At 37.3% G+C, this 26322-nt stretch overlaps 1 protein-coding gene across 1 annotated transcript; it reads right to left on the bottom strand.

Annotated features, from left to right (window-relative positions):
* Nucleotides 1–22811, bottom strand: SDG4 (SET domain group 4). The gene is made up of 11 exons (XM_077382085.1): nt 22149–22811; nt 20847–20993; nt 19919–20083; nt 18480–18506; nt 18098–18215; nt 17777–17873; nt 16561–16654; nt 13081–13159; nt 9246–9417; nt 9041–9121; nt 1–535 (listed from the first exon to the last, which is right to left on the bottom strand). Exons 1-11 carry the CDS (start codon nt 22545–22547, stop codon nt 394–396), a joined length of 1521 nt encoding a protein of 506 aa, XP_077238200.1. The 5' UTR covers nt 22548–22811; the 3' UTR covers nt 1–393.
* Nucleotides 22812–26322: the final 3511 nt, after the last annotated feature.

The following is a 26322-nucleotide window of genomic DNA, read 5'->3' as shown; positions in this document are numbered from 1 at the left end:
TTTAGTCTTGTAAAACATCACTATAAATATAACAAATTTTACACCAGAGTCATGGGAATTTCAGTAAATTCTACAATTCTAGCATTCTAAGAGCACTCTTACAGACTTTGAAAATGTCACAGAAACACACTTGAAAAATATTGGAGAATACAAATGGAAAAAATACCCAAGAATTCCCCATTAAATGAATATTTGATGCATCATGTGGTACACGATGAAACAAAGAGAGCAGATCATTTCCATTTGGATGTCTGCATCTCATTATAAAGAATCAATGAAGAATACATATGCCTACATTGAACACAGCCACGATCATTTCCATTTAGATGTCTGCATCTCATTATAAAGAATCAATGAAGAATACATATGCCTACATTGAACACAGCCAATCAGTTATGTTGCAACTGCTTTAGATCTCTTGCGCCTGCTTCCCCAGCACATGTTCACCATATCAGTCTTCCTCTTGCTTCCCAGATATCTTCGACAGTTTGAAGCTCCACAAAAACACTCAACCTTCGGTCCAAAGTGCACGAATCTGAATCCAAACCCAAAATATCATTGATATCTCCAAGTTATCAGAAAAAAAAAAGGGTTAAAACGAGTTAAATCTTTGCCCTAATGTTGATGGCCTCAAGTGCATGACGTTTCTGAATCCAAACCCAAAATATCATTGATATCTCCAAGTTATCAGAAAAAAGGTTAAAATGAGTTAAATCTTTGCCCTAATGTCGATGGCCTCAATTGCATGACCTTTTTTTTTTCTTTCTTCTTCTTCTTCTGCAATCCTTTGTTTTAATAATGGCACTACCCCATTAGTTTTACACTTTCCTACCTACCTACTAAAACGCTCACATTTGCCAGGGAAAAAAAAAACTATCAACAGCCGACCAGAAAAGTATTTAATAAAAAGTGAGGAGTAGCAGAATACACACCAATGGAAATAATATAATAATATCTCCAGCACCTCTGCTTGTCCTTTCCTACAACTGATAGCATTTCCACCACCTTTTGTTTGACTTCTCAAGAAAATATAAAGGGGTGGGTGTAGAATGTAGATGCTGTAAAAGAGGAAGAAAATATCATTCCGGTCAAAGGACAAGGGAGTGACTCGAAGGTTGATACTGTCAGAGAATGGATGCCGGATCCTCAAGGCATGTACGCACTCTTTTGTCAAAGATTCTCTTGGAGTGACTAGGGATATTTTCATTCTCACTAGCAGGGCTTCTTAGTACATCTTACTTTTCCAATCTTGATACCAACATGACAGGCATCTTTTACTCTCTTTTTCTTCATTTACTCATCGTGGAAGGGGGGGAAGTCTCATCTTGCAACACTTTAGAAGGCAATCGATCCAACTTGTGTGGTGGCTTTTGCTAGGTGGTTGCAACAAAAACAATGATTACATGTGATCGACTCGAAAGAAGGAAAATTAGTCTTGCTAGTAGATGCATTTTATATTGTATGGATGAGGAGTTTTTAGATCATCTAATGATTCATTGTCCAGTTTCGAGAACCCAATGATATGCCATTATTTATGATGTGCCATTATTAAGAGCTTTGGTATGACTTGTGTTTTCCCACATTCAATTAAAAAAACCCTTTTTTTTTAAAGAGATACCTTTATTAAAAGAGAGGATTACGAGTGCACATCATGGGATAAAGAATGCGTCATCAAAAAAAAGAATGACAGAAGCTACAGATTGCTTAGATGATTAGCCAAATCATTGGCACTAGTAGGAATAAGCGAGAAAGAAAGAAATGTACTAAGACACTAGTCTCTAGTCTCGTTAATGAAGTTAGAAAGTCCCCACTAAGCCGCTCAGCCCACAACAAGGTGTTAGATGTCACTTTCCACTTCCAAGCGGCTCTCCATTTGACTAAGGAAAATGCTCAAACCCCTATGGTAGAGCCTGGATTCACCTTCAATGGAGTGGGTGTGACAAAGCAAAGGAGAAAAAAATGATGTCACCCAAAAAATTCCTAAAAATGGTTTCTATACATGTCATACCTAAGTTGCCGAGGGAGCAACCATCAACATTGCGTTTGATGATGTTCCTTGGATGAGATTTCCACCTTGCTACAACTCTTACTTTAGGAGCGCTACATTAGAACACCGTGTCCCAATTTATAATAACATTGTCCATCAAATAGCAGAAGGACTTGTGTAGAATCGCCCAAGAAACCTCTGTGAATCTAGTTTTCCGCACCAAAGAAATTGAGGCAGAGATTCTACCATCGAAAATAGGCTAGTTTCTCTCCAACCAGATGATCCAGGAGACTTCGAAAGGAGTAAGATGCCAAAGACTTGGACTCATACAACCAAGCCCTGTCACTCTGTAACTCTCAATCATTCTTGTACTGAATCAGGGAAAACCCAGCTTAACCCATACCAATTAAGAAGGGTAATGAGACCCCCAAAAGAGAGAGGATTTTTCCAACATGTCAACTTTCTCTCCATCCTCTTGATGATCGGGTTCCATGAGGTTGCTGAGAGTATACTCAAACCAGGAGGCAAAACTACATAGATGAGCGGATGGGAAGATGGCGTATAACGCAAAGCATCAGCCAAGCTCTACAGAAGATAATGGTCCACATTGCAGTCTGCTATAGAGCTTTTTTCCTCAAGTTAATTTTTAAGCCACACTATTTCAAACCATCTCAAAATGATGTGTGAGTTTTGAAACTGACCCCGAATGCCCTTGCATAATATGATGTATCATCCGCAAACTGAAGATGAGAGATAGCTCCCAAATTTCTAAATTTGACCCCTTCAATCAATTTAACTTCCTCAGCTTTCACCATCACCCTACTCAGAGCTTCTCCAATTATTGTGAACAGGAACGGTGGGAGCGGGACCTCCCTGTCTTAGTCCACTCGAAAACTAAAAATAGCCCTTAAGTATTCCATTGATCATCACTGAAAAGTAGGGGCTCAATTCTTCATCAATTTCCTCCAACTTTACCGAAAGCCCACTCTTTTTTTTTGAAAGATGGAAAAATTTTCATTAAAGAAGACAAGACCGAGGAGGTCAAACCGAGCAAAATACAGAATCGGATATTCAAAGCAAGAAAAAGATAAAGGCTATATAAACAGCAAAGAGAACAAAGAAGGGAACCCAAATCCTATTCTCCTAAGCAAATAATCCACAAACACCCAGTCCACCTGATTGTAGGCCTTCTCCATATCTATTTTGCATCACTCCTGCCATTTTGTCCTTGTGGCAGTATTCTATGTATTCATTTGCAATAAGAACCCCATCTAGGATCTATCGACCTTCCACAAAAGCGCCTTGAAAGGGAAAGATAATTGAGTCCATAACAAATTTGAGGCAGTCAACAAGACTTTGGGCTAAAATCTTGTATAAGGTATTGATGAGACTAATGGGTCTGAAGTCTTCCACTTCCCTAGCCCCATCCATCTGGGGAATTAAGGAAATGAACGTGGACTTGAGGCAGTAATTTAATTTGCCCCTTCTATGAAATTCTTCAAGCATCCCGATAACATCCTCCTTATGGCTATCTCACATCTCCTGGAAGAATTCTATCATGAAGCCATCTGGACCAGGCATTTTATCGCCAGTCATACCAAAGATCACGCACCAAACTTCCCCAAAATATTTTTTTCTAAACAGATCTAATCTTCACGGGAAAAGCTTTTAAAAGAATACCCTTCAAAGGCCGTTTGAAAATGTCGAGTAAATTACACGGTGATTTGGAAATTTTGGAAGGAGAGAAATAACGGAATTTTCAAGGAAAATAGTAGATCTTTGGGCAGAATTATGATGGATATAAAGATTGAAGATATATCTTGGGCACGAAACAACAAGAAAGTTTTGAATCATTCTGCACAAGAAATCCTTAGGAATTGGAAGAATATCAATTGGAAAAGAGATTGAAAAATCTACCTTTATTCCAATGGTCAGCACCCCCATGTGGTCAGATTAAGTTAAATTTTGACGCCAGCTCTAAAGGGAAGTGGGGTTGAAGGGGTGTGGGTGGAGTATTTCGTGATTCAAATGGGCACATTATTTTGGCTTTCTCTAGACCGAAGGGTATATGCAATTCTAACGAGGCAAAAGCAAGAGCATTATTAGGGGTTTAAATATGTGCGTATCTACTCTAAGAGAGAACATCTAATCATTGAAGGTGATTCAACGTATGTAATCTCTTGGGCAAAGAGGAAAGCAGAAGGGTCTGGAAATTAGCAAGTGTAGTGGCTGAAACATAGGACATGCTTCAAGATTAATCCAGCAATCCATCAAATGAGTCCATCGGTGGATAAATCCAGTAAATCAACTGGTGGATCAATTGGCAAAAAAAGACGTTAAAAGAGAGATATTAGTCCTTGGCAGCGCACTAGACCTATAGTCTATGTCCAACATTTGAGCTATTGGAGATAAGGAGCAACATTTTGAGAAATTGAAGGTGGCAAACGTGTATAATGGAAAAAAGAAATAGTTAAATGCGGATGAGAAAGTGAGGTTTTCCTATAAAATTATTCAGACTTTCATAAAGAGACTTCAAGTTGTATTACCAATATTCTCAACCAAACTGGACAGGTGAAAACCCAATGAACTTAGACCCATAAAATGTGAGTTTTTTAGGCAAAACTACCTTTAAGATGACAACTAACAAGGAAACCACTATAACAAATAACTAACTACAGTCCTTCAAAAAACGACAAATAACTTAAAGGATAAGTTTAGCATACCAATAACAATTGCTAAATTATCCTTAAAGGTGAGTGAAAATGAAGAGAAAGAAAAAAAAAATCATCTTACGTGTAAAATACATCAGTAAAACGGTCTGGATAAATAAGCTAAACATATCAAACATAAAAAACAAGAATGAAACCTAAAGCATAATATGCACTATTTGATAAAACTTATTTTGTGACACAAATTCGTGTGTCGAATGCTGGAGCCTGGACCATCCACATACCTTATGGAACAAATGTATGCATTTAAATTAGGGCCATAGTATATGGTTTCCATTCTACCAGATGCCTTTTTCATTCTGTCGAATCAATTTAGAGTATAGATGTGTCCCCGAACTAGTGAAGAGATCTTGGTGGCATTGCCACATATGAAATTATGCATATCATTTTGTAAAGAAATACCCCACATGTTCCTCGAGAAGAGATGGGAAATATGTAATACAAGGTGTTCTACATGGCAACCCCAAACCAACTGGACATGCACAATCAAACAAAAGCACCTTCTACTTGGATCAATGCCTTCCAAGCATCAATGATTTAAAATACTCAATACGCCATAAATTGTTCAACTATATCCCACAAATGACCTGACAATTGTAGTTAGGGCTGGGAGTATAATATGACATGAAGTGCTAAAGGGAAGAAACTAAAGATTCCAGCACAAATTACTTTTGTGCAAAAAAAAAAAAAGATCTATAGAAGTATTAAATCTGAATGTCCAATTCAGCTGCAATATCACGAAGGTAGCGGGAAAGGTCCACCCATTCGTAATTTGTTAAAATAAAATATATTATATAAAATTATAAATTACATGAAACTCACACCTCATATAGAAAAAACAAAATTCATGTGCCTAATTATTTAATATTTGAAATAAACAACAGAAATATAAACATGTACTATATATATATATATATATATATATATATATATATATATACACACACACACAGAAGAGAAAGGAGAGAATTTTTTGAATTTCTCCCAAAATTCTAATAGAATTACACATCACTTTTTTTGACTTTTTTTAACAAAAGCACCCATTCAACCCACATATTTTCAATCCTACCCCCTCCTTTATGCTTTTTAACAAAGGCACCCATTAAAGCCACATAATTTCAATCCTACCCCCATCCTTTATGCTTTTTTAATTATGGAAACCTCTATAGATTGGAAGGCTAGGATCAGCCTATGGAAATGATTTTACGGGCACAACCTATTGATGTTGTGTTCCATCACATGGACGGTTTGGATCAACCTATGATGTGGTCCATACAGTTCTTTGTCGGCCCGTGCATCACACGGGGTTTTTTACTAGTGTGTATATATATATATATATATATATATGAGGAAAAGGATTGTACGCTCGAGCGTACCAAGCTTATGGTATGCTCGAGTGCCCAATCACATGGGTCCCACATTTTTTGTGGTGATCCAAAGCATTCATTTGCAAGGCCCTATCATAGATAATGTGTATACCAAAAATCAGCTCCATTGAATCATCCTAACCCCTCCAAAAGTGGAGGGCAAAAATGGGCAGATTTGTGGTCTGTCCATTTTGCCCTCCAAAAATGGATGGGTTAGGATGATCCTATGGAGCTAATTTTTTGTACACACCTCATCTATGTAAGGGCCTTTCAAATGAATGCTTTGGATCATCCTAACAAAGTGGGCCCCCATGTGATTGGGCACTCGAGCGTACCATAAACTTGGTACGCTCGAGCGTACAATTCTTTTGCTATATATATATAGCAAAAGAGAAAAGGAGAGAATTATTTGAATTTCTCCCAAAATTCTATGAGAATTACACATCACTTTTTTTGACTTTTTTTAACAAAGGCACCCATTCAACCCACATATTTTCAATCCTACCCGCTCCTTTATGCTTTTTAACAAAGGCACCCATTAAAGCCACATAATTTCAATCCTACCCCCTCCCTTTATGCCTTTTTAATTATGGAAACCTCTATAGATTGGAGGGCTAGGATCAGCCTATGGAAATGATTTTATGGGCACAACATATTGATGTTGTGTTCCATCACATGGACGGTTTGGATCAACCTATGATGTGGTCCGTACAGTTATTTGTCGGCCCATGCATCGCACGGGGTTTTTTTACTAGTGTGTGTGTGTGTGTGTGTGTATAAGAAATGTGGGTATGATGTAGGTGGCTTCTAATACAGGTTTAGCCAACGCCAACTAGTTTGGGACAAAGGCTTAGTTGAGTTGAGAGTATATATACATGTGTGTGTATGCATATATATATGTATACGTATACATAAATATATAGGGGTGCAACTCGGGTCGGGTTGAGGCCAACCCGAACCTTACCCGAGCAACCATTTGGTCAACCCGAACCCGACCGAGTTCCAACGCGACCCGAGATTTTAGCTTACAAATTAAAAAAATTATTAAAAATGTCGAGTTCACTCGGGTCGGGTTGCCCAAGCCCTCAGCCCGAACCCGACCCGAACTCAACCCAACCCGATTTTTTCCCGGGTTGAACCCGTCAAGTTCGGGTTGAGCCCGCCCAAGTTGCACCCCTATAAATATACGTATGTATACGTAGACCTGGCAAGAATTGACCCGGACCCGCGGGTCGACCCGGCCCGTCAAAACTGGGCGGGTCCGGGTGGACCCGCGGTTGCCCGGAGAAGTGAAACAAAGTAGTTTTTCCGTAATTGTCATATTTTTATACCTCTTCTTTGTAGTTTTTTCCGTAATTGTCATATAAAGTTACCCTTTTCGGTATTTTTTCCGTAATTTTTCTACATTACAGCACTTTTCCGTAATTTTCCTCCAAAACTTTAGTACCTTATGATTATTATTGCTAGCTTCTTTCGGTACTTATTATTGCTAGCACCTTTCCATAAATAATATTTCCGTGCAGTTTTCACCACGTCTAATAAGTCAAATCTCTCAACACATACAATTGCAAAGGATGGGCAAGAAGTAGCCTTTAGAAAAGGTGGCTAGCAAATACCTATAAAAATCTTGAAAAAGCAAAAAAAACAAAAAATCATTAAAAAACCGGGTGACCCGAGGGTCAACCCGGCCCATACAGGCCAGGTGCGGGTCCAAGCTTAGTGACCCGTAAAATTTTCCGGGTCATTTTGACCCGGCCCGGCCCGCCTGTTTGCCAGGTCTATGTATACGTATGTGTCTACACGCACGCACTCACACTCGGGGGGGATATGATGGGATGCTAGATCCACAGGCACCCTTTGCCCCTTTTTTTGCAAGGACACTTGTGGATCTAGCATTCCTCGTATGTGAGGGAGACCTTATATAGCTTATATGAGCTAGCCCTCACATAACATAAGGGGCCCACATTGTTTGGATGATCCAAAGCATTCACTTGACAGGCCCTCACATAAATAGGGTGCGCCCAAAAATTTATATATATATATGAGAAAACGGTTCCTACAGATATGTTTAGAGAGTTCTCTACACACTAGCTTAAAATACAGTGGGTTCCCACATTGTTTGGGTGATCCAAGCCATCCATTTTAAAGGCCCTCACATAGATAGGGTGTCTACAAAAAATCAGATCCATAGGATCATCCCAACCCTATGATTTGTGGAGGTAAAATGGATGTCTTTAAACCTTCACAAATTAGTCCACTTTTTGCCTCCACAGTTTGAATGGTTAGGATGATCCTATGGATCTGATTTTTTGTGGACACCCTATCTATGTGAGGGCCTTAAAAATGAATGGTTTGGATCACCCAAATAATGTGGCCCCCACTGTATTTTAAGCTAGTGTGTAGATAACTTATCTACACATATGTGTAGGAACCGTTTTCTCTCTATATATATATATATATGTGTGTGTGTGTGTGTGTGTGTGTGTGAGTGTGTCGGGAAAATGTTTGTGAGGGAGACCTCATATAGCTTATTTGAGCTAGCCCTCACAAAACATAAGGAACCCACATTGTTTGGATGTTACAACATTCACTTGATAGACCCTCACATAGATAGGGTGCGCCCAAAAACTCAGCTTCATAGGATTATCCTAACCCTTCCATTTGTGGAGGTTAAAATGGGCAGATTTATGGAGGTTTATCCCCGTCCATTTTAACCTCCACAAATGGAAGGGTTAGGATGATCCTATGAAGCTGATTTTTTGGGCACACCCTATCTATATGAGGGTCTATCAAATAAATGCTTTGGATCATCCAAACAATGTGGGCCCCTTATGTTTTGTGAGTGCTAGCTCATATAAGCTATATGAGGTCTCCCTCACAATCATTTTCCCGTATATACAATGATGCACATAAAGAAAAATTGCTCCTATAAGATACAAGGGGAAATTTTCACATACCTGTAGTCGTAAGTTAATGGGTCCCCAGATTTTATGGATTGAGATGCAAACACACCTACACGGGTCTCCCCATCAACCTGCCTATAAAAGAACATAACCATCGAAAGAATGATGAGAGGCATATTTCTTTAATAACTGCACCAGTGAGCAGTTCATAAACATTGATAAGAAATATTGGCAGCAGAAACAACATATATATACAAACCATTTTTCTAGTTTACAGTTTGGATCACAACTATGGTTCAAAAACCTGGCAGTGTTCCCCTTGAAAGTTGCATCGATTGTGAAGTCTTTTCGAAGTTCACACATGTAAAAGTTTTGATCCCCTCTATGTTTCATGTCCCAAAGCCTTTGTTCACATAATGCATCATCAATAACTGAAACAAAAATGGAAACAATCATAATCATTTAATGAAATCAAATGCATTGATTTCTACTTCCAAATAAGAGTCTCTACCATTTCATATAGTAGCAATTTAAATGTAAGTCACATTATGTATGCTCAATGGGACTCAAAAATAGGAATAGGAAAAAAATTATCAAGGGAAGACAAAAAAAGGAAAAAGAAAACAATAGGACAATCTTTCACGACTGGTACTAAAAATCAAAGAGAATCCCTGGTGTACAGATAACAGTTTCATTTGATGCTAGCAGCCACCAGTAACTTGTTAGAGAACTATGGCTATCCTACGCTTGGGAGAAATAGAAAAAGGAATAGATATTGTTTTATCTCTATTCTTCGTCGCTTTGTAATACCAATAAAAATAAAGTCATGATGTTCTTCATTTAATATGGATGAAGGCTCAAGTACCAGCATCCATGGATTTTCATATGCACAACATTAAAGAAAGATGAACTAGTGACGAAGATTGTGAGCCTCATCTTTCAATAGAAGGAAAAGAAATCAACTCTGCATCCCGTGAGAGAGGTCACTAATAGATAAGAGGACAGCAATAATATCTCTGTCCGGTATGCCATTTACTTGGTGCCTGGAGCCACCTTAGTGAAACAAAATTGAATGCCGCATATGCATCGGTTGAGGATAATGGCCCAATGTGTGAAAGCACATGTCCTATTTATTTATTTTTCACTATTGCTCATGCTCAAGGACGGAACATGGCAGTTGTGTGTGGATAGCTAGATCACGATCAAGCACAGGTTACCTATCCCTCATTTGGAGGATAAGTTGGACATGCTATCATGCTCTATAGTTTTCACCAAGATCGGACTACAATGCAGGCATCACCAATATGCATGAGGCCTAGAGACGAAAGGAAGACAGCTTTCAAGACACCAAACGGGTTGTACAAGTAGCTAGTTATGCCATTCGGATTATCTAATACGCCCAACCATAGTTTCAAAACTTTACCGCATTATAGTGGACTCTGCAAAGTCAACTCCCTTTTACCTTGGTTGATTGAGTCCGCATTTTGCCCAACAAATTCAATCAAAACTTCTTTGACTCTTTCGAGTTATGACCACATCAACCGAGTACTCAGTCGCGTCAACCGATAACTCTACCGGCACAATCTAGGATTTGGTTTGGTCGCATTCTGACCCGCATCCGTGTTTTGAAACACTGGCCCAGCACTTTCATGTGCATGATCGCATAGGTACTTCAACCCTTTATTGGTTCATTTGTTTGTTTGTTTGTTTTTTTTTAATTTTGGTTCATTTGTTGTCATCAACTTTGAGGACATTCTAGTATAAGGTTATGATAAGGATGAGCACTTAACCCACTTACAAGTTACAACAGGTCAGAAAGATTCTCCTCACAGAAAACCTCTATATATATCTAAAGAAGTGCTTGTTCTTGCAAGACAATGTGGTATTCCTTAGCTATATTGTTTCAGATGAAGGCTTAAGGGCCAACCCAGAGAAGGTGAAAGCCATTAATGAGTTTTTTTTTTTTAAAGACATGGAATTTTTTTATTGAAATTAAGAAATATACAAAATGGGCGTAAAGACTCCCCCTCACATAAGACCTTTATTTAAATTTCCGCCAAAACCCCCCAAAACGAATGAAACACAAGTGTGTCAATGGTATGCTATACCATTATGCGTATCATAATTATAGTTATATGAATTGCATGTGAAATGTGGTGCATGTATTTGTATAAATATTTATATGAATTACATCTAAAATGTAGAATGTGGTGAATTATTAGATATGCACAACAGCGCATGTCACTAGGTATTCGATGTTGTTAAACTACTTAATGTGTCTGACAACCTGAACTCCTTCAGAGGAGGGCTCAATTTTTTATACGGGAAATGCCGAATAGATACAAGAGATGAGAGAACTAAGGAATTAAGGATTGCTTTCAAAAAGACTAATCCAATCCATAATGATGTACCGAAAAATACGACATTTTTGCCAATTCTTAATACTCCAGATCTCAAGAAGGTGTTTGTTGTAGAATGTTACACCTTGTGGAGATTGAGATTGTTCTGAGCTAAGAAAAAAGACACATGGCATTTTTCAGGGAGAAGTTATCAGACGATAAGTGGAGGTAAACCGCCAATGATCTGAGTTTTGGGCATTAGTGTGCTCCAGTATTGGCGACACGACTTAATACATTGTGACTTCAAAACTTCATCAGGTACGCTGATCATGAAGCCTTGTAGTACCTCAATGCTCAAAAGAAACTATGTCTGGAAAGAGTACAACTTCTTTGTGAAACACAGGCCAGGGGCAGCCAAAAAAGTGGTTGATGCGATGAGTTAAAGGGCCATTTTGTTGACCAGGTTCCAAGCACAAGTAGTTGAGTTTGAGTTGAAAATTAGTATGCAACTGATCCACACTTTGGCAAGATTCTGCAAATAATGAATGACATTATTGTTGATCCCTCCTCTCCATATGTTGTCCACAATGGATACTTGTTTCTAACTGGTTGTTTGTGTCGGATAGTTCTCTTCGAGAGCAGATCATGTGGGAGCTGCACGGAGGTGGACTTGATGCGCATTGGGTTGTAATCATCGTTTTAAATTATCAGCGAACCGACACGAAATAACCAAAATGTTTTCGTTTCCATCCCCACATACTAAAATTGAAACGCATACCAACCAAAACCATAAGTATATTAATGATATATTATACCAGTATGTGTCACATAATTATATTTATATGACGTTAAAATATATATATATATTTATATAAATTGAATGTAAAATGTGGTGTATCTATTATGTATAAACATTTATATATACTACATATAAAATGTGAAATGTACTATAAAGCATGTGTAATAGCGCATGTCACTAAGTTTTCGATGTTGTAAAGTCGTTATGGGGGTGGTTTCTTGCTTATGTAATAGTTATATGTGTGCATTTATGCTTATTCGAGTACTTCGTGAAGTTTCATCTTAAATGTCCATTATTAGCATATGTTTGCATACATTTCTATGATTTTACAGGATTTTGATGAACTATGCAAAGAAGGTGGCAACACTCACAGCCGGTTGAAAGAACTTAAAGAGGGAGATGATGTACTTAAGAGAGGTTTCCACATCCATTAAAAGAGAGAGAGAGAGGTTTCCACACGGCAAGTATCAACCTAATTTTCAATGTGTCTGACTTGTATGATTTCTATGGGTTCAATGATGGTGATGAGGTAGAGGATAGCAATCCAATATTAGCAAGTTTTCTCATCGGAGTCGAGCTCTTTTCAACTGAAGAAGAGAGAGAGAGAGAGAGAGAGCTCAAAACTAGTGGTTACCTATAAATTTATGTTACTATTGAAAAGTGGCCAGATGAAAGTGATCAACAAGTGTTGAACTTGAATCCAAAAAATGTTGAAATAGTGAGAGCCCATATTAAAATTAAAATTCCGTAAGTCAACTAATGCAGTTCAGTGATATTTAAGGTAAGCCCAAACAACTCATAAATGCTAAACAAGGTTTACTTCATTTGATAGACAAACAGTAACCAAATTTAGAAAAGATAACTAAATATTGTCTTAAACACTAGAACAATATAAAAATTTAGAAAAGATAAGTAAATATTGTAGATATAGAAAATCATGAGAAAGTCAAAGCTACCTTCTCCAATATATTCTATTACAAAATCCCCTTTTTCAAATGATTCAACTGCCACTACTCCCCATCCACAAAATTGAGTCTGAAAAATGTAAAAGAAAAAAAAAATTATGCTTCAATTGCAAAAACTAAAAAGAAAAAAATAAGTAAATAAGCAATTGAGTATTTCAAATTGTGATTACATAGAACAGAAAGTGCATGTGCAAGGTCCACTGCTCTTTTATTTGACAATTGCTCACTTTCCACATGGATTTTATTTTTTTATTTTTATTGAGAAAAATGGGATTGATCTCATTACGTCAACAATGTAACACATAGCTACATAAGGCATGAATTAAAGAGGTACAAGATAAGAGTCAAACTACTTCACATTGAAGAAAAAAATAGCTTGCAATGTTAAACTAACTTTACAATATAATGTTGAGAATTTTAAGTGATGTGGAAGAAAAAAAATATACATGCACTAGTTCCCTTAATATTTGAGGGAGAAATGCAACATTTAAATTTAAAAAGAAACTATATATACTAGAAATAAAATTTTGAATGGGACGAGCAGATCTGGTCTGTTGTGTATGGTTTTGGGAAGACCAATATAAAGAAATATTTCGATGATCAGTTTCATGCATGTGGAATACGAAATAAATAACACAAATTGCATGTGATTGAGGCTTTTCAACAACTGTGAGGCAACAATGATCATGAAAATATGTAGGGCTATTTGTTTAAGGGAATTTAGCCTCATGTAAAAATATATTATTTTTTTAGTTTTGAGACCTAAGTGAATTAAGTACTAGCCTGAACAAGATCATTGCCAATGTGCTTCCTATGAGGCTAAGTAATGGATTCAGTTTTTTCCCCATCAGAAGCACCCTTTGTTAAAAGTAGAAAGGTGAGTCGGAGGTGTTAAGAAAAGTTGACATGAAGACGGCTCACGATCATCTTGATTACGGGTGCAACTCGGGTCAGATTCAACCCAAAAAAAGTCGGATCGGGTTGAGTTTGGGTCAGGTTCAGGTTGGGTGCAGGTTGAGGGTTTGGGCAACCCGACCCGAGTGAAACACAACATTTTTTACCAATTTTTTTTTGTAAGCTAAAAAAACTCAGGTTGGGTCTGGTTGGGTCAGATTGGAAAAAACGGTTCTTCGGGTCTGGTCGAACCTCATCGGGTTGGAAAACGGGTCGGGTTAGGGGCGGGAAGGGTTTCTTGGGTAGGATCGGGTTGGCCTCAACCCGATCCAACCAACCCGAGTAGCACCCCTAATCTTGATTGGGACATCTTAGAATTTATGTTCACAAGTGGGTCTTGGGGCCACACCTAGGAGATAGTTAAAAAAATATAAGGTTTTGCAACAATGAATGTCTCAAGGCTGTGCTTTTTTCTCGAGATAGATAAAAGAATGAATAGTGTAGAAGTTGTAGGCCAATATGATTGGGAGAAGATTACAACTAAGGAAATTGAGATTCCACATGTCAAGTCACAAATTCAATTACCAAACATGTTTACTGACGCAAATAGATGTAATGGGTTATGTTTATCAAGGCTATTAGATGCAATGGGTTATGAACCTAGATAATGCTACAACTTGGGGGGTGAAGAGGAGTGGGTGGATGGGATGACCAGATGAGGAGTTGGACGTAGCTTTTGGTTTTATTACCTTGATTAGTTGATCAGGGTAACTATGTATGTAGTATTGCCTCATTGCTAATAAAGATTAGAGATTAAAGATGATTATTACACCCCACGTGATATTTCCTTTGTATTTTTCCCTGCTAACAAAGACAAGTATAGGTTGCCATTCAAATAAAAAACAAAGCATACGTTACTGGCGACCTATGTTCAGATATGGATAGTCATAGTTTTAAAACTCCTCTGCATCATGATGGACTCCCCCGAGTCGACTCCCTTTCAACTTGGCCGTGTTCCACATTTTGTTGTCGCGTCCCGCGTTTTGCCCGGCCAAGTCAATAAAAGCTCCTTTGACTCTCCTGAATTTTGACAGTGCCAATCGAGTACTTAGCCATGTCAACTGAGTACTGACCGCATCGTGCCAAGTCGACTAGGATTTTCTTCGGCCACGTTTTGACCCGCATCCGCATTTTGAAACACTGGGTACGGTAAGGATCCGATATGCTTTTATAACATGTGTGAAAGGATGCTTAAAATCGAATATATGAGAGTAATATTAAATTGGCAAATGTTATGCCATTGCTGGTTACACTAAATTAGCCAATTTTTCATCACTTCCCATTGCAAAGTTTAATTTATCAAATCATACTACAAATGAATGAATGATGAAGAACTAATAAAAACCACCAAACAATATTCTACTTATCTAACTAGGCATGTGTAATAGTATAATAATATCATATAGAAAAAAGGATTATAGAACTAATGATCTAAATAAAAAGAAAAATAAACTACTATGTAACTTAAATTACATTATTTTTAATATGCGGTTCATAAAGATAATTAGAGGTGTGCACCTTACCCCTAATCGGATACTCAAGAATTCAAGGTTTTGAAGAAAACAAGAATCTCTCATAGGTGAGATTTGGATTTGTCACAGTAGTGACACTTATCTATTGAGGCAAATGAAGCTCCCTCCCATTTAGCAGCACCTTAGGATGGCATAGCATTAATGTGAGGAAAGGCTTCAAACGAGGAAAGGCTTACGGTGGATACCTAGGCACCCAAAGACGAGGAAGGGCGTAGCAAGCGACGAAATGGTTCTAGGAGTTGAAAATAACCATAGATCCGGAGATTCCAGAATAGGTCGGTCAAGACACGATAAACGTCAATTTAGAGACCTCTGAGAGGATTTGTAAGATGCAGCTGAGTGGCAGCTTCAAAACAAACGTTATCCGGAACCTATGAATCCTCCCTCCTCCCCACGCCCACCCCCACCCCACCCGTAAGAAGTCTCTAGAGAAACTTTGTGCATGTTTCTTTTTTAATAATGGTATCATTTTCCAGAAGAAAAGAGGCGAAGGATTCATAATCAGCAACTCGTATTACTTTGGAGTAACATGCTAGCCCAGTAGTATCCTCAAGCAATATCCTTACACATTAAGGTGAGGAAACTTTGAGGAATAACATGAAAAGCAAACCAAGAAAATTGCTTTCACTATTGTTTTCTAATTGTAGGTTAATGGAATGGACGTAAAAAAATTAAAAAAAATAAAAGAAAGCATGATCCATCTGTGCTGAGTTGCCTAGTGCTTACGAATAGTATGCACAAAATCCAAGGAATTTACCTGTACAAAATAATTACTTTAAAGTTTTCAAAGTTTCATTTATGAACTGACTAATAAAACACCCCACAATTTTCCTCTAATGTGAAATTCCTAAAAGGCGTTTTAGATAGCATCTATAATATATAATTTATTTGAAGCAATTAATGAATGTAAGAAAAGTGATGTCCCCAAAACAAATATGAATTGGGAAAAAGAAAATTGATTGGCATTCAAAGACCAAAATCGTACCTTCACAACTTTAACTTTCTTTTCTTTGCGGAATGGTCTGTTTGTGCACGTCCCCGAGCAATTGCAAGCCTTTGAGCAGCTGATGCATTGAACCCTAGTGGATTTATCCATTTACGTCAACCATACTGTTATGGGTTAAAATATCAAACTAAATCCGCATGCTATGAACTTGCATTAAGCACATGCCATTGACTTTCAATTTCATTCCCCACATTGAGAAATCAATGAAACATTGCTTTTGATCCTATTCAGATTTGTTCCACACTTCAGCAAGGTGTGTATAGAATACAACCAATAACATGTAAAGCATATTTTAAAAGACACTCAAACAGAAGGCAAGGCATACGGTAGAATTATCCATTAGCATCCAAAATCAAATACAATGCATGACAGATGCCGTATGTTTTAGTTTAGAAAATTGAATATTTAGGGTCCGTACTTTAAATATTTGACCGTCAAATAACAAATCATCAAGCATGATAATTATGCATGTTTCTCTATTGAGCAGAAATCTTTTATATTTATACTTTGAGCTTACTTCCAAGATATTATAAGCCATAATTTGCAAAATCATCTGCAATTTCTAGTGATGAATTTCAGTAATAAAAAAGCTTTGATGTATGTAAACAAGAAAATGATTTTCCTAAATAGCAACCAAAAGAATGGTGTTAGGGAAAGCCTCGTTTTTTGTCTGAAATAGTTATTCGGAGTTCAACTCTCTTAGCTACGTTTCTAACTTTTTTGAGAACTTCTAATAAAGTTGTCCATTGATGTAAATTAAAAAAGAAATGAAGAAATAAAAAGAAAGGAACTCAAAGAGAAATTTATACATTAACTATATCGGCCAAAAGACTATCATATATATACAAAGGAAAAATGAATAGAACAAAAGTACCCCTCATTATCAACACATGATATTCAAACAACTCCAAATTTGCCACATAGCCAACTCCTTTTTTTTCTTATTTCCTTCCCTAACACCATATCTCTTGAGACAAGATCTGTCGTGATTAATAGTCAACACTTATTTTCATGAGTCGAGATTAATAGCTGATTTTACAATCCACAGTAATCATAAAGAACAGATGCTTCTTCAACCATCATGAAGTCCCAAAATCAGCATTGTGTACATAAGCAAGAAACAAAGATGATATTCCTTAGCTGTAAGAAACAAACTAATATTAAGAAATTTGACACGTAATAGGAATTACATTACCTACAGACACAATCCTCGGAGCAAATAGAACCATTGCAATTTGTGCATCCAACATCATCATCTCCTTCATCGCGCTTCTTCTTGACTAGGTAAACATCTTTTTTCAGTCAAGGTTGTGGCAGGAATAATTCAAAGAAAAAATGTTGTGCAGGGAATAAAAACAGCCGATTGTAGACCACCAAAGATTCAATCTCATTCAAACCAAAATAAAGAAGCCCAATAAAGTTAGATAATGTTACAGCTCAAAACTTCAATCAACATTACTATTGAGCCTTTTCAATTAGCTACAAAATTTGTTCTCAAACCAAATGTTTAGGATACTGCGCCTAATATGTACATATGGAGTTGGCTCCATTTTATTTTCCATAATGTCCTTCCACATCAAGTCAATCTTAAATTCCTCCTCAATGTAAGGGAGAGGCAAACGGCGGAATACTTCCTACAGAATTGGCAGGAAAAAATGTCAACAGAATGTATTGACCATGCAATACAAAATGTGAACTTATGCAAAAAGTTATACCATGCTTATAACATGTGTTATCAAATAGTAGAAGCATGGATAAAATGCTCCATGCGTGTTAAGGGAAAAAATTAACTCGGTGCATTTAGCATTAAAAATGTAATTTGAAAAAAGAAAGTGTATGTTCTCGGTAAAATATTGCATATGAAGCATGTATGGAAGGAGAATCTTGAAAGCTCTGACCTCTATGTCGCTTGTAGGAACTGCATGCTGCCCATCCAATAAGATATATATCAGTCTTGTCAGCCAGCCTAGTCAATGGAAAATAAGAATGAAAACAAACAAAAATAGAAGCACAATAAAAGCTGATGCCACATAAACTCCATTCGAAACAGTTGGATACTCGGGAAAACAAAGCAATCAAACCAAAAACTTTGCACTGTTTGCCACAGAAGAGTTGCTCGAGAATGAGAATTTTTTTTCTTTCTGCCAGTTAAAAAAGGTAGTTTCAATTAAGAAAGTCGAAGTGCCTAAAAAAGCCAAGGCAACTCACCCAGAAAACTAGGCAAATCATATAGTTGCCTAGGATATCTCCCAAGAGGCCAAGTGGCCAACACTCAAGCCTAGAAACAAAATAAGTTCAAGTATACTGCTGAATGAAATGCTTCCCTTTGCATATTTAGCTGATCTACGGCATTACAAGCATACAAATGGACATTTTTGTTGCGGTTTAACCATTACTCATTACAAATGTCACTCATTTAGTTTTCTTTTGTTCAAAACAACAGAGACCCTTGACACACAACAACTTCATGAGTCTTTTCATAGTAAACAGTAACTAGAATAACTCATAAGCCTAACTACTGAATGGTTCACAATAAACTTTAAGGCCGTATTTGGATGCACGTAAAAGTCTTCACAGCAAAATGCATTTCTACATAAATCAGTTTTATGCAGTTTGGATTGGTCGATTTCAGTAAAAATCTAATCCAGGGTGTAAGAAACTAAATCAGTTGTGGGGGTAGGAGAATTCCGCCCCGTGTGGTCGGGCAGACTAAATCCAATTTCAGTTAATAAGGTTCTCTCCCTCGAAAAAAGTAGCACTCACTTCTTTCCTAAAATATAATATGGAAAAAGGTCTTTGAAAATAAAACTTGTTTTGTAAGCAAGATGATGGTGGGAAATGGCAAAAATAGCGCTATTTCATGAAAATTTACAAAAATACCTTTATTCATTGAAATTGACAAAAAAAAATGCTCATATCTCATTGAAAATGGCAAAAATACCCCCCATCTCATAGAAAAAGACAAAAATACTTGTACCTAAGGGGTTGATTTTCAAAACAATATCACCGTCTTCGTAGAAGAGACAGATGAACAACATCAACACTAATTGGAATCTCATCGTCGAGCTAATACGGCATTGTAGAAGAGTTCAAGCCACAAAGGATCATCGCTGGTTGTCCGAAAATCAACCTAAAATCTAAACATAGATTTTAGCTTGATTCTTTGACAACTGATGGCAGTCTAATTGGCATTGGTGTTGTGTGGACGTCAGAAATGATTGCAAAGACGGTAACAGCATTGATGGCATTGCAGCAAATAATATCAATGGATTCTAAAACTTCCTATAGAAAAATAGGAACAAGAAAACAATTAGGATGCAGGAAGGAAGAGATTGACCTCCTTCTCCAACCGCCAATCGGTAGGATGTCTCCAACAAACTGCTCGCCCCGGTTGATTCCTTGGATAGATCACATCATCTGGCCAAGGTGCACATTTAGAGTGTGCCGCTATCGTACATCGTTTGCAACGCCAATATCCTTTCCTTTTGCAAATGAAGCAAGACTGCTTAGATGAACAAATAGCACAAATGAGCCTCAAGCCTCACCCCACTAACAGAAATTCTTTTAAGAAAGATCGTGAAGTGAAAATCCCATCTTCACAAAAAACAAGTTCCATTATTATGAAGTAAATATATGCATAATGAACAGCAGGAAAAAATTTCTAAACATATAAGTACTATTATTTTATAGAAAATACTGGCATTTAAACGAGCTCAACTGATCTTAAACAATATTTGAACAAGGAGCCTAATGGAACTTATGGAACTAGGCGACAAATAACCTAAAAAAGCTTTATATTTGATCAAGTCGTTCTCCATAGTAGAATTTTCATCCCGTCAAAGCATAAGAACAAGTGGACAAGAATGTGGATTCAATGCTATTTCAAAACAAAACAAAAAATGTGGATTCAAAATTTTTATTATTATGAGCAATGACCTGATGATACTTCATACATTGTGTAAACAACTTTAACCTGTTAACTGTATAAATAGACATACACCTTCACAATCTTCATTTTACAATTTCACCGTATGCATAAGAAAATGATACATGACATCACTGCAACTATGTGAACATGCCTATTGAATATGAGTAACAAATAACAAAGGAGATAACATGTAACACGTTGTAATAGGACAATTTCTATTTTCTAGCATCCCAGTATTGTCTTTCTACAGCATTATGTTTTTCTCTCCATAAAGCAAGTAAAGGAAGCAACATGAGAAGATAAATAAAAACCAGAAACAAGACAAGAAGTATTTTACATGTTGAGGGCACTTGAAACTTTTAGAACTAGAAAATCCAAGAGTCTGCTTGGCACATATTATGTGATAGGCTTCTTGACAACCACGAACAGAGCATAACACTTCTTCCTCTGGGTAGATAATTTTAGTACACATGCGGCATTCAACCTGAAATGGACAACAGATCAACAAGCATTAATGCCGACATGAATTACCAAGTAACAAACCCCTTGCAAGAATTAAAAGCACAATGCAAACTGAAAGGAAAGTTCCTAACATGTGATCTTGTATCACTAACATACTATTAGCTTGTTTCTTTGTAATACCTTTGATCATGTCCATAACAGTTGGGCTACCCTGTTATGGAGAGGGAGAGGGGATCAAACCTTAATAATATAGATACTAAAAGAATTCTGAACAGTAGTCAGCCACCACTACGAAAGTAAATAGGACATAATGTGCAATGGTGAAAGTAGACTAACACAGTAATTTGTAAAGATATGTATCATTGTTTCTGTTTCTTTTTATTCTTTTTTCTTTTTTCTTTTTTTTTTTGTCATGAACTCTAAAGTACTTACAGTGTAAAAAACTGAACAGCTAAATGACAAACGGCAAGCTAACTGCAGATGGAATCCTTTTTAGTTCTTTGAGATTTGATCCATCTTACAGGTCTTATAAAGATAGAATATACATTCTCTGGGGCTCGGCAAAGATTGTTGGGTTCATTCTCTTCTAAGTAGTGCTAGCCTTTGGTTGAAAATGAGATAAAGATCGATGATTTCCACAGTCAATGATAATGGCTTGTTTTCATTATATAACCAACGAAAGATCATACCACAAGAGGAACTTGAAGATGATAACACATCTTCCTCTTAACATGGCATAACTGGAGGAACAAAATTAAATATATCAGGATCTACATTGCCTCAAGCATGTCCGAGTTGTCAGAGATAATTGTCGATGATTTAGCTGGCATCTCACCAAGGTGCTTGATCACTTTGTCCAATAATCAATTCCCCTAGTATGAGCAGATTAAGGCCCTGTTCATTTAAGATTATGACAACTGATTGCAAGTCCAAAACAATAATCATAAACGAACAAGACATAAATAGGGTTCTCCCGCAGTTTGAAAAGCGGGTGCGAGTGCGACTAGGGCTAGCAATTCAAGATGGTCCCAAAACCAACCACTCATGTCCTCAAACACAATAACACAAAACAACTAACCATGAAACAAAATCATACAAAAAAAGGATTCATGAAGTAATAATAAAACCATCAAAACCTAAGATGAGAAGAGGAAGAAAAAGAAAAAGAAAAGATTACCATTCTGGGAGCATTGACAAGGAAAGAAAGGCAGCATTCTCTTTCAGGAACTCCAGATGCCACCTTATTCTCAACCCAAACCCTAACATGATCCTCCAAAGCTTTCTTACTTCTCTCCATTGACCCTCTTTGAACAAATTTCTTCCGATTCCTCCTCAAAATCTTGATCCCCAGCCCATTCTTTCTGACGCAAATCCCTGTTTTGTCCAAAATCGGATATCGCAATCGCCGATCCCATATGCAACACCAACCACTCTCTTCTTCTAGGGTTTTAGAATCGGGGAGAGTCCGATTCAGAGAATCATCGTCTGGATCGCCGAGATCTGAGAGTGATAAGAGATTTGAGCACTGTGAGAGTGCTAAGGAAGAGGAATGGAGGAGATTTTTTAGTTCCGGCATGGTTCGAGAAGGTCTATAAATTAGGGTTAGGGCAAATCATGTGGAAAAAGGGGGTTTTGCGGTTATTTATTTTCTTCTCTGCTTTGTAAGAAAACTGAAAATGGGGCGAGGGCGGGAAAACTGACATTTTAGGAGTTTAACTGCATGCGCGCAGAGTGAAACCATGAAATTATGGAAAACCTCGGATGGTTTGTCGAAATTACCAAACGACCACCAGGAAAACGCCCCTTGCAAGCCGAATATTTTGAGAAATTTTGAGTCCAAAACTGATTGTTGGACCCAGAGTTACGTTTAGGCATGTTTGTTTTGGATTTTGAGAGCCCATTGAACCCGACACTGAGTATTGCACTCAAAATTGCACTTAAATTATTGGTCCTCGTTTTGGAATTTAAGAACTGTTTTGGAATCCGGGTAGAAGCCGTCAAAGGGAGGCTGCACATGCCCTTATAACCCAATCCACATCTCTTTACTTTTTTCCTATGTGTGATCTTTGACAATCAACCTGGACAATCTCACCCCCACGTGTGGGAATAACGTCGGAACTACGAGATCTTCTCCGAGGGATTTCCTTTCTCCTGGAAGGTACACCAGAGTTACAGAGATCTTTCCAGGAGATTTTTTTCATCCTCAAGGGCACCCAGGAGTTACCACGGCTTTGAACCACTTGTTAGGACCCGGGTAGAACTCACCCTTAGAGACACTTCTGAGGGTGAGTTCTATCACCTAGCATCAGAGCATCCAGGTTTTGCACATAAGGCGTTAGTGAGATTGCCTGAGAGAGGTAAAATTTGAGAAAATGACCACCCACGCATTTAAGGTAAAGCCTTTTGATATGATGGGCATGTTTTCTTTCCTCGCTACTATGGTTTGTAAAAGGCAAGAAATAAAGAGTTTGAACGAATGGAAAAGGAGAGAGGCTTTGAAAAGATAAAAGGTATGGTAAAAGAGGGGTTTTCTCTTAGGGTCCGTTCTGTTGCTCTCTTTGGGTTGGAATCCCTCAAAAATGACATGGCAAAAAATAATAGAAGAAGAAAAGAAATTCAAAAGGAAATCAGAAAAATGTCGTTCTCTGGTCAGAAAATCAATCTTGGGCGAAAACATACGGGCCATCATCTCCAACCTCAAGCTATTCCGATTGTTCTAGGGTTTTGGAGGGATTTTGTGGTGAAGTAAAAGCAAGTGACACCATAAAAATAGCATACAATATTTCTTCATGTGATACAATCAATCATCAAAAACGCATATCTTGCAACCCCATTATATGCTAGTGTGTCTTCCTCATTATTGGTAAAGCAAAATTACATGTTGGAACAATGTGTCATGCCACTCGATGATATACAATGACCTTGCTCTGCAGAGACAGAGGCAAGAATTTGCTCAGTGGGCGTGGAGAATGGTTAATATACAATAATCAATAAAATAATACAAACTAAAAAAAAAAACACAAATTTCAATTAAGATTGTCAATAAATCCTTCATTTTTTAAAAGAAAAAAAAAAACATTTGCTTTAAACTAGGCACGCACAAAAATTATGGTATTACACCTAGCAACATCAGCTAATTTTAAATGAGATCACACCATTCAAGCCATCTCAAAATCATAAAAATGTTGTGGGCCCAGCCCATGTGTAGCCCCCACTCCCACTCTTAGTATCCTATTATAATAGTAAGCTCGTGTTTCCTAATTAGAGTGGAAAACATTCATCCTTTTTTTCTAATAAGGAAAGAGAAAGTAGCGTGGGTGTATGTTTGGAAAAAAGGTGTGACGGGAATAGAAAGAGAAAAAAACACAAAAGAAAGAATGAAAAAAGAAGGAGAAGGAAGGAAGATGAGAAGAAGAAAACTAGGGTTTTTCTTGGGTGCACTTTTGCAGGTTTTGTGCGTAATCAAAACCAGGGGCTTGGACGTTCTTCTTAGAAATTTTCAACGCGCTGTTGGATCCTCTCGTTGCACGTAGACTTCGCGAGGATTTGAGTTTCTTCGACTTGAAGATCGAAGTGGGTAATTTTTGGTGAGAAAGTGGGTTTTGTTGTTTGAAACGAAGTAACCTTTTAACTTGAGAAAGATACGTTGTATTACTTATTTGATCAGTGGATATTTCATAGGATTCGCCGGTGGTTTTTTTCTCTTTATTGGAGGGTTTTTTCACGTAAATCTTTGTGTTCTCTGTATGATTGCTCTCTTGTTGGTTTGGTTTCTTTTATCCACATATTTATTTGCTTCGTTATTTAAGTGGGTTTTCTTTAGCCAAAAACCCAACAAAAAAAAAAACATGTTCACAATGAGGAACAGAGCAATCAACTAGATCATGTCAAACAGAAGAGCAAACTAAATCAGTAATAAACAATCACAGATTTAGCTCTAAAAAATAAACACATAAAAATACATAAACAAGATCATCAATCCATTGTACTCACAGCAGAAGATGCACTAAAGATATTTCAGTTGGTCAATAACTGCAACATGGATAATATTTTTGTAAATTTTCAAAGTACCTCTGTATCTTTTCTTCTTAGAAGCATGAGCCTTCTTCACTGCTTGAATGGAGCAACATCAACCTGTACTATGGCAGTCTTCACCGTAGTCTAAGCGGAATTTAAAAAGAGAGATTGAGAGAGAGTGAGAGAAGAAGAAATCTTGAAGAACAATATAGAATTTAGAAGAATATGCTCACTTATATTTCTCCCATAGTAGACGGTGGATTAAAAACTGAAAATTGCCATTTTTCTACCATAACTGCTATTATGAGATTACTCCATTAATAGATGCTGTGTTCGTATCTTTTGTAGAGCAATGTATGGTAAGTTGGACCTATCTCACATTAAAATTTATTTGAAATTACCTTAAAAGGTTATACTCCAGCTCTTTTATCTCATTTTCGTTTCGTATTTGGGGTGAGCAATGAGGAACTGCATGATATTGTAACGTATCGTCTGCACTTTTTAAGGCAAGTAAATATCAGGTGCTGCATGTGTCAGTCCGCTAAACCTGGTTTGGCTTTTCAGAGAGAGCGTACCCCAGCGGAGGATAGAAATCGCTGCATGACCAATGAGAGAGATGAGACCCTGAAGAATGAGCCGAGTGGGAGCATTTTTTTTTTTAAAAACCCTAGTGCCACAGTGACTTTTTGAAAGTACACAAAGAATTGCGACAAGGGCATTGTGATGCAGGACTTCCTGTGGATTTTCTAGGTCCTCTAACTTCTCCCTAGTGTAGCGTTGCTTTCGTTCCATACAGTGTCATGTTTGTAATTTTGTTACCCTCGTGTGTTTCAATCAAGGTTTTAAATTTGGACCGAAATTCCGGGTTTCAGTCAACCCCAAAATCGAAATTAGTTAAACTCGAAACGTTACAAAATTCGGACCAAAATTTTAGTAATTCCGTTGAAATTTTATACAAGGTAAACTATTATTTTATATGATTCGTTAGATTTCATCCGAAATTTCAAAAATTCGGCTGAAATTTTGGTTCCGGTGAGGAACGAAACGCATACCGAAACTGAAATTTAAAACCATGGGTTCAATGGTCTTTTTCATTGGTAGGGGTAGTTTTTGTTATTTTGTGTTCTACATTTTAGCTTAAGTCGGGGCATTGTTAGCTTTTACATTGTATGAGCGGCCTATAAAAGTCATTTTATTCTGATTTGAATTTGGAATATGAAAAGGGAATCTCATCTCTGGAAAACCGGAGGGAAACTTTCCTTACTGCTTGAAGGAGCTTTTTGTTTGTATTCTCGTGGGAATTGGAGAATGTAAGCTAAATTTTCAGCTCCTCT

Source organism: Tasmannia lanceolata, unplaced genomic scaffold, assembly GCF_043159265.1.
Source record: "Tasmannia lanceolata isolate RefF3 unplaced genomic scaffold, GAP_Taslan_0.1 ptg000006l, whole genome shotgun sequence".
Lineage (NCBI taxonomy): Eukaryota > Viridiplantae > Streptophyta > Magnoliopsida > Canellales > Winteraceae > Tasmannia > Tasmannia lanceolata.
This window is presented reverse-complemented; position numbering and strand designations above follow the sequence as displayed.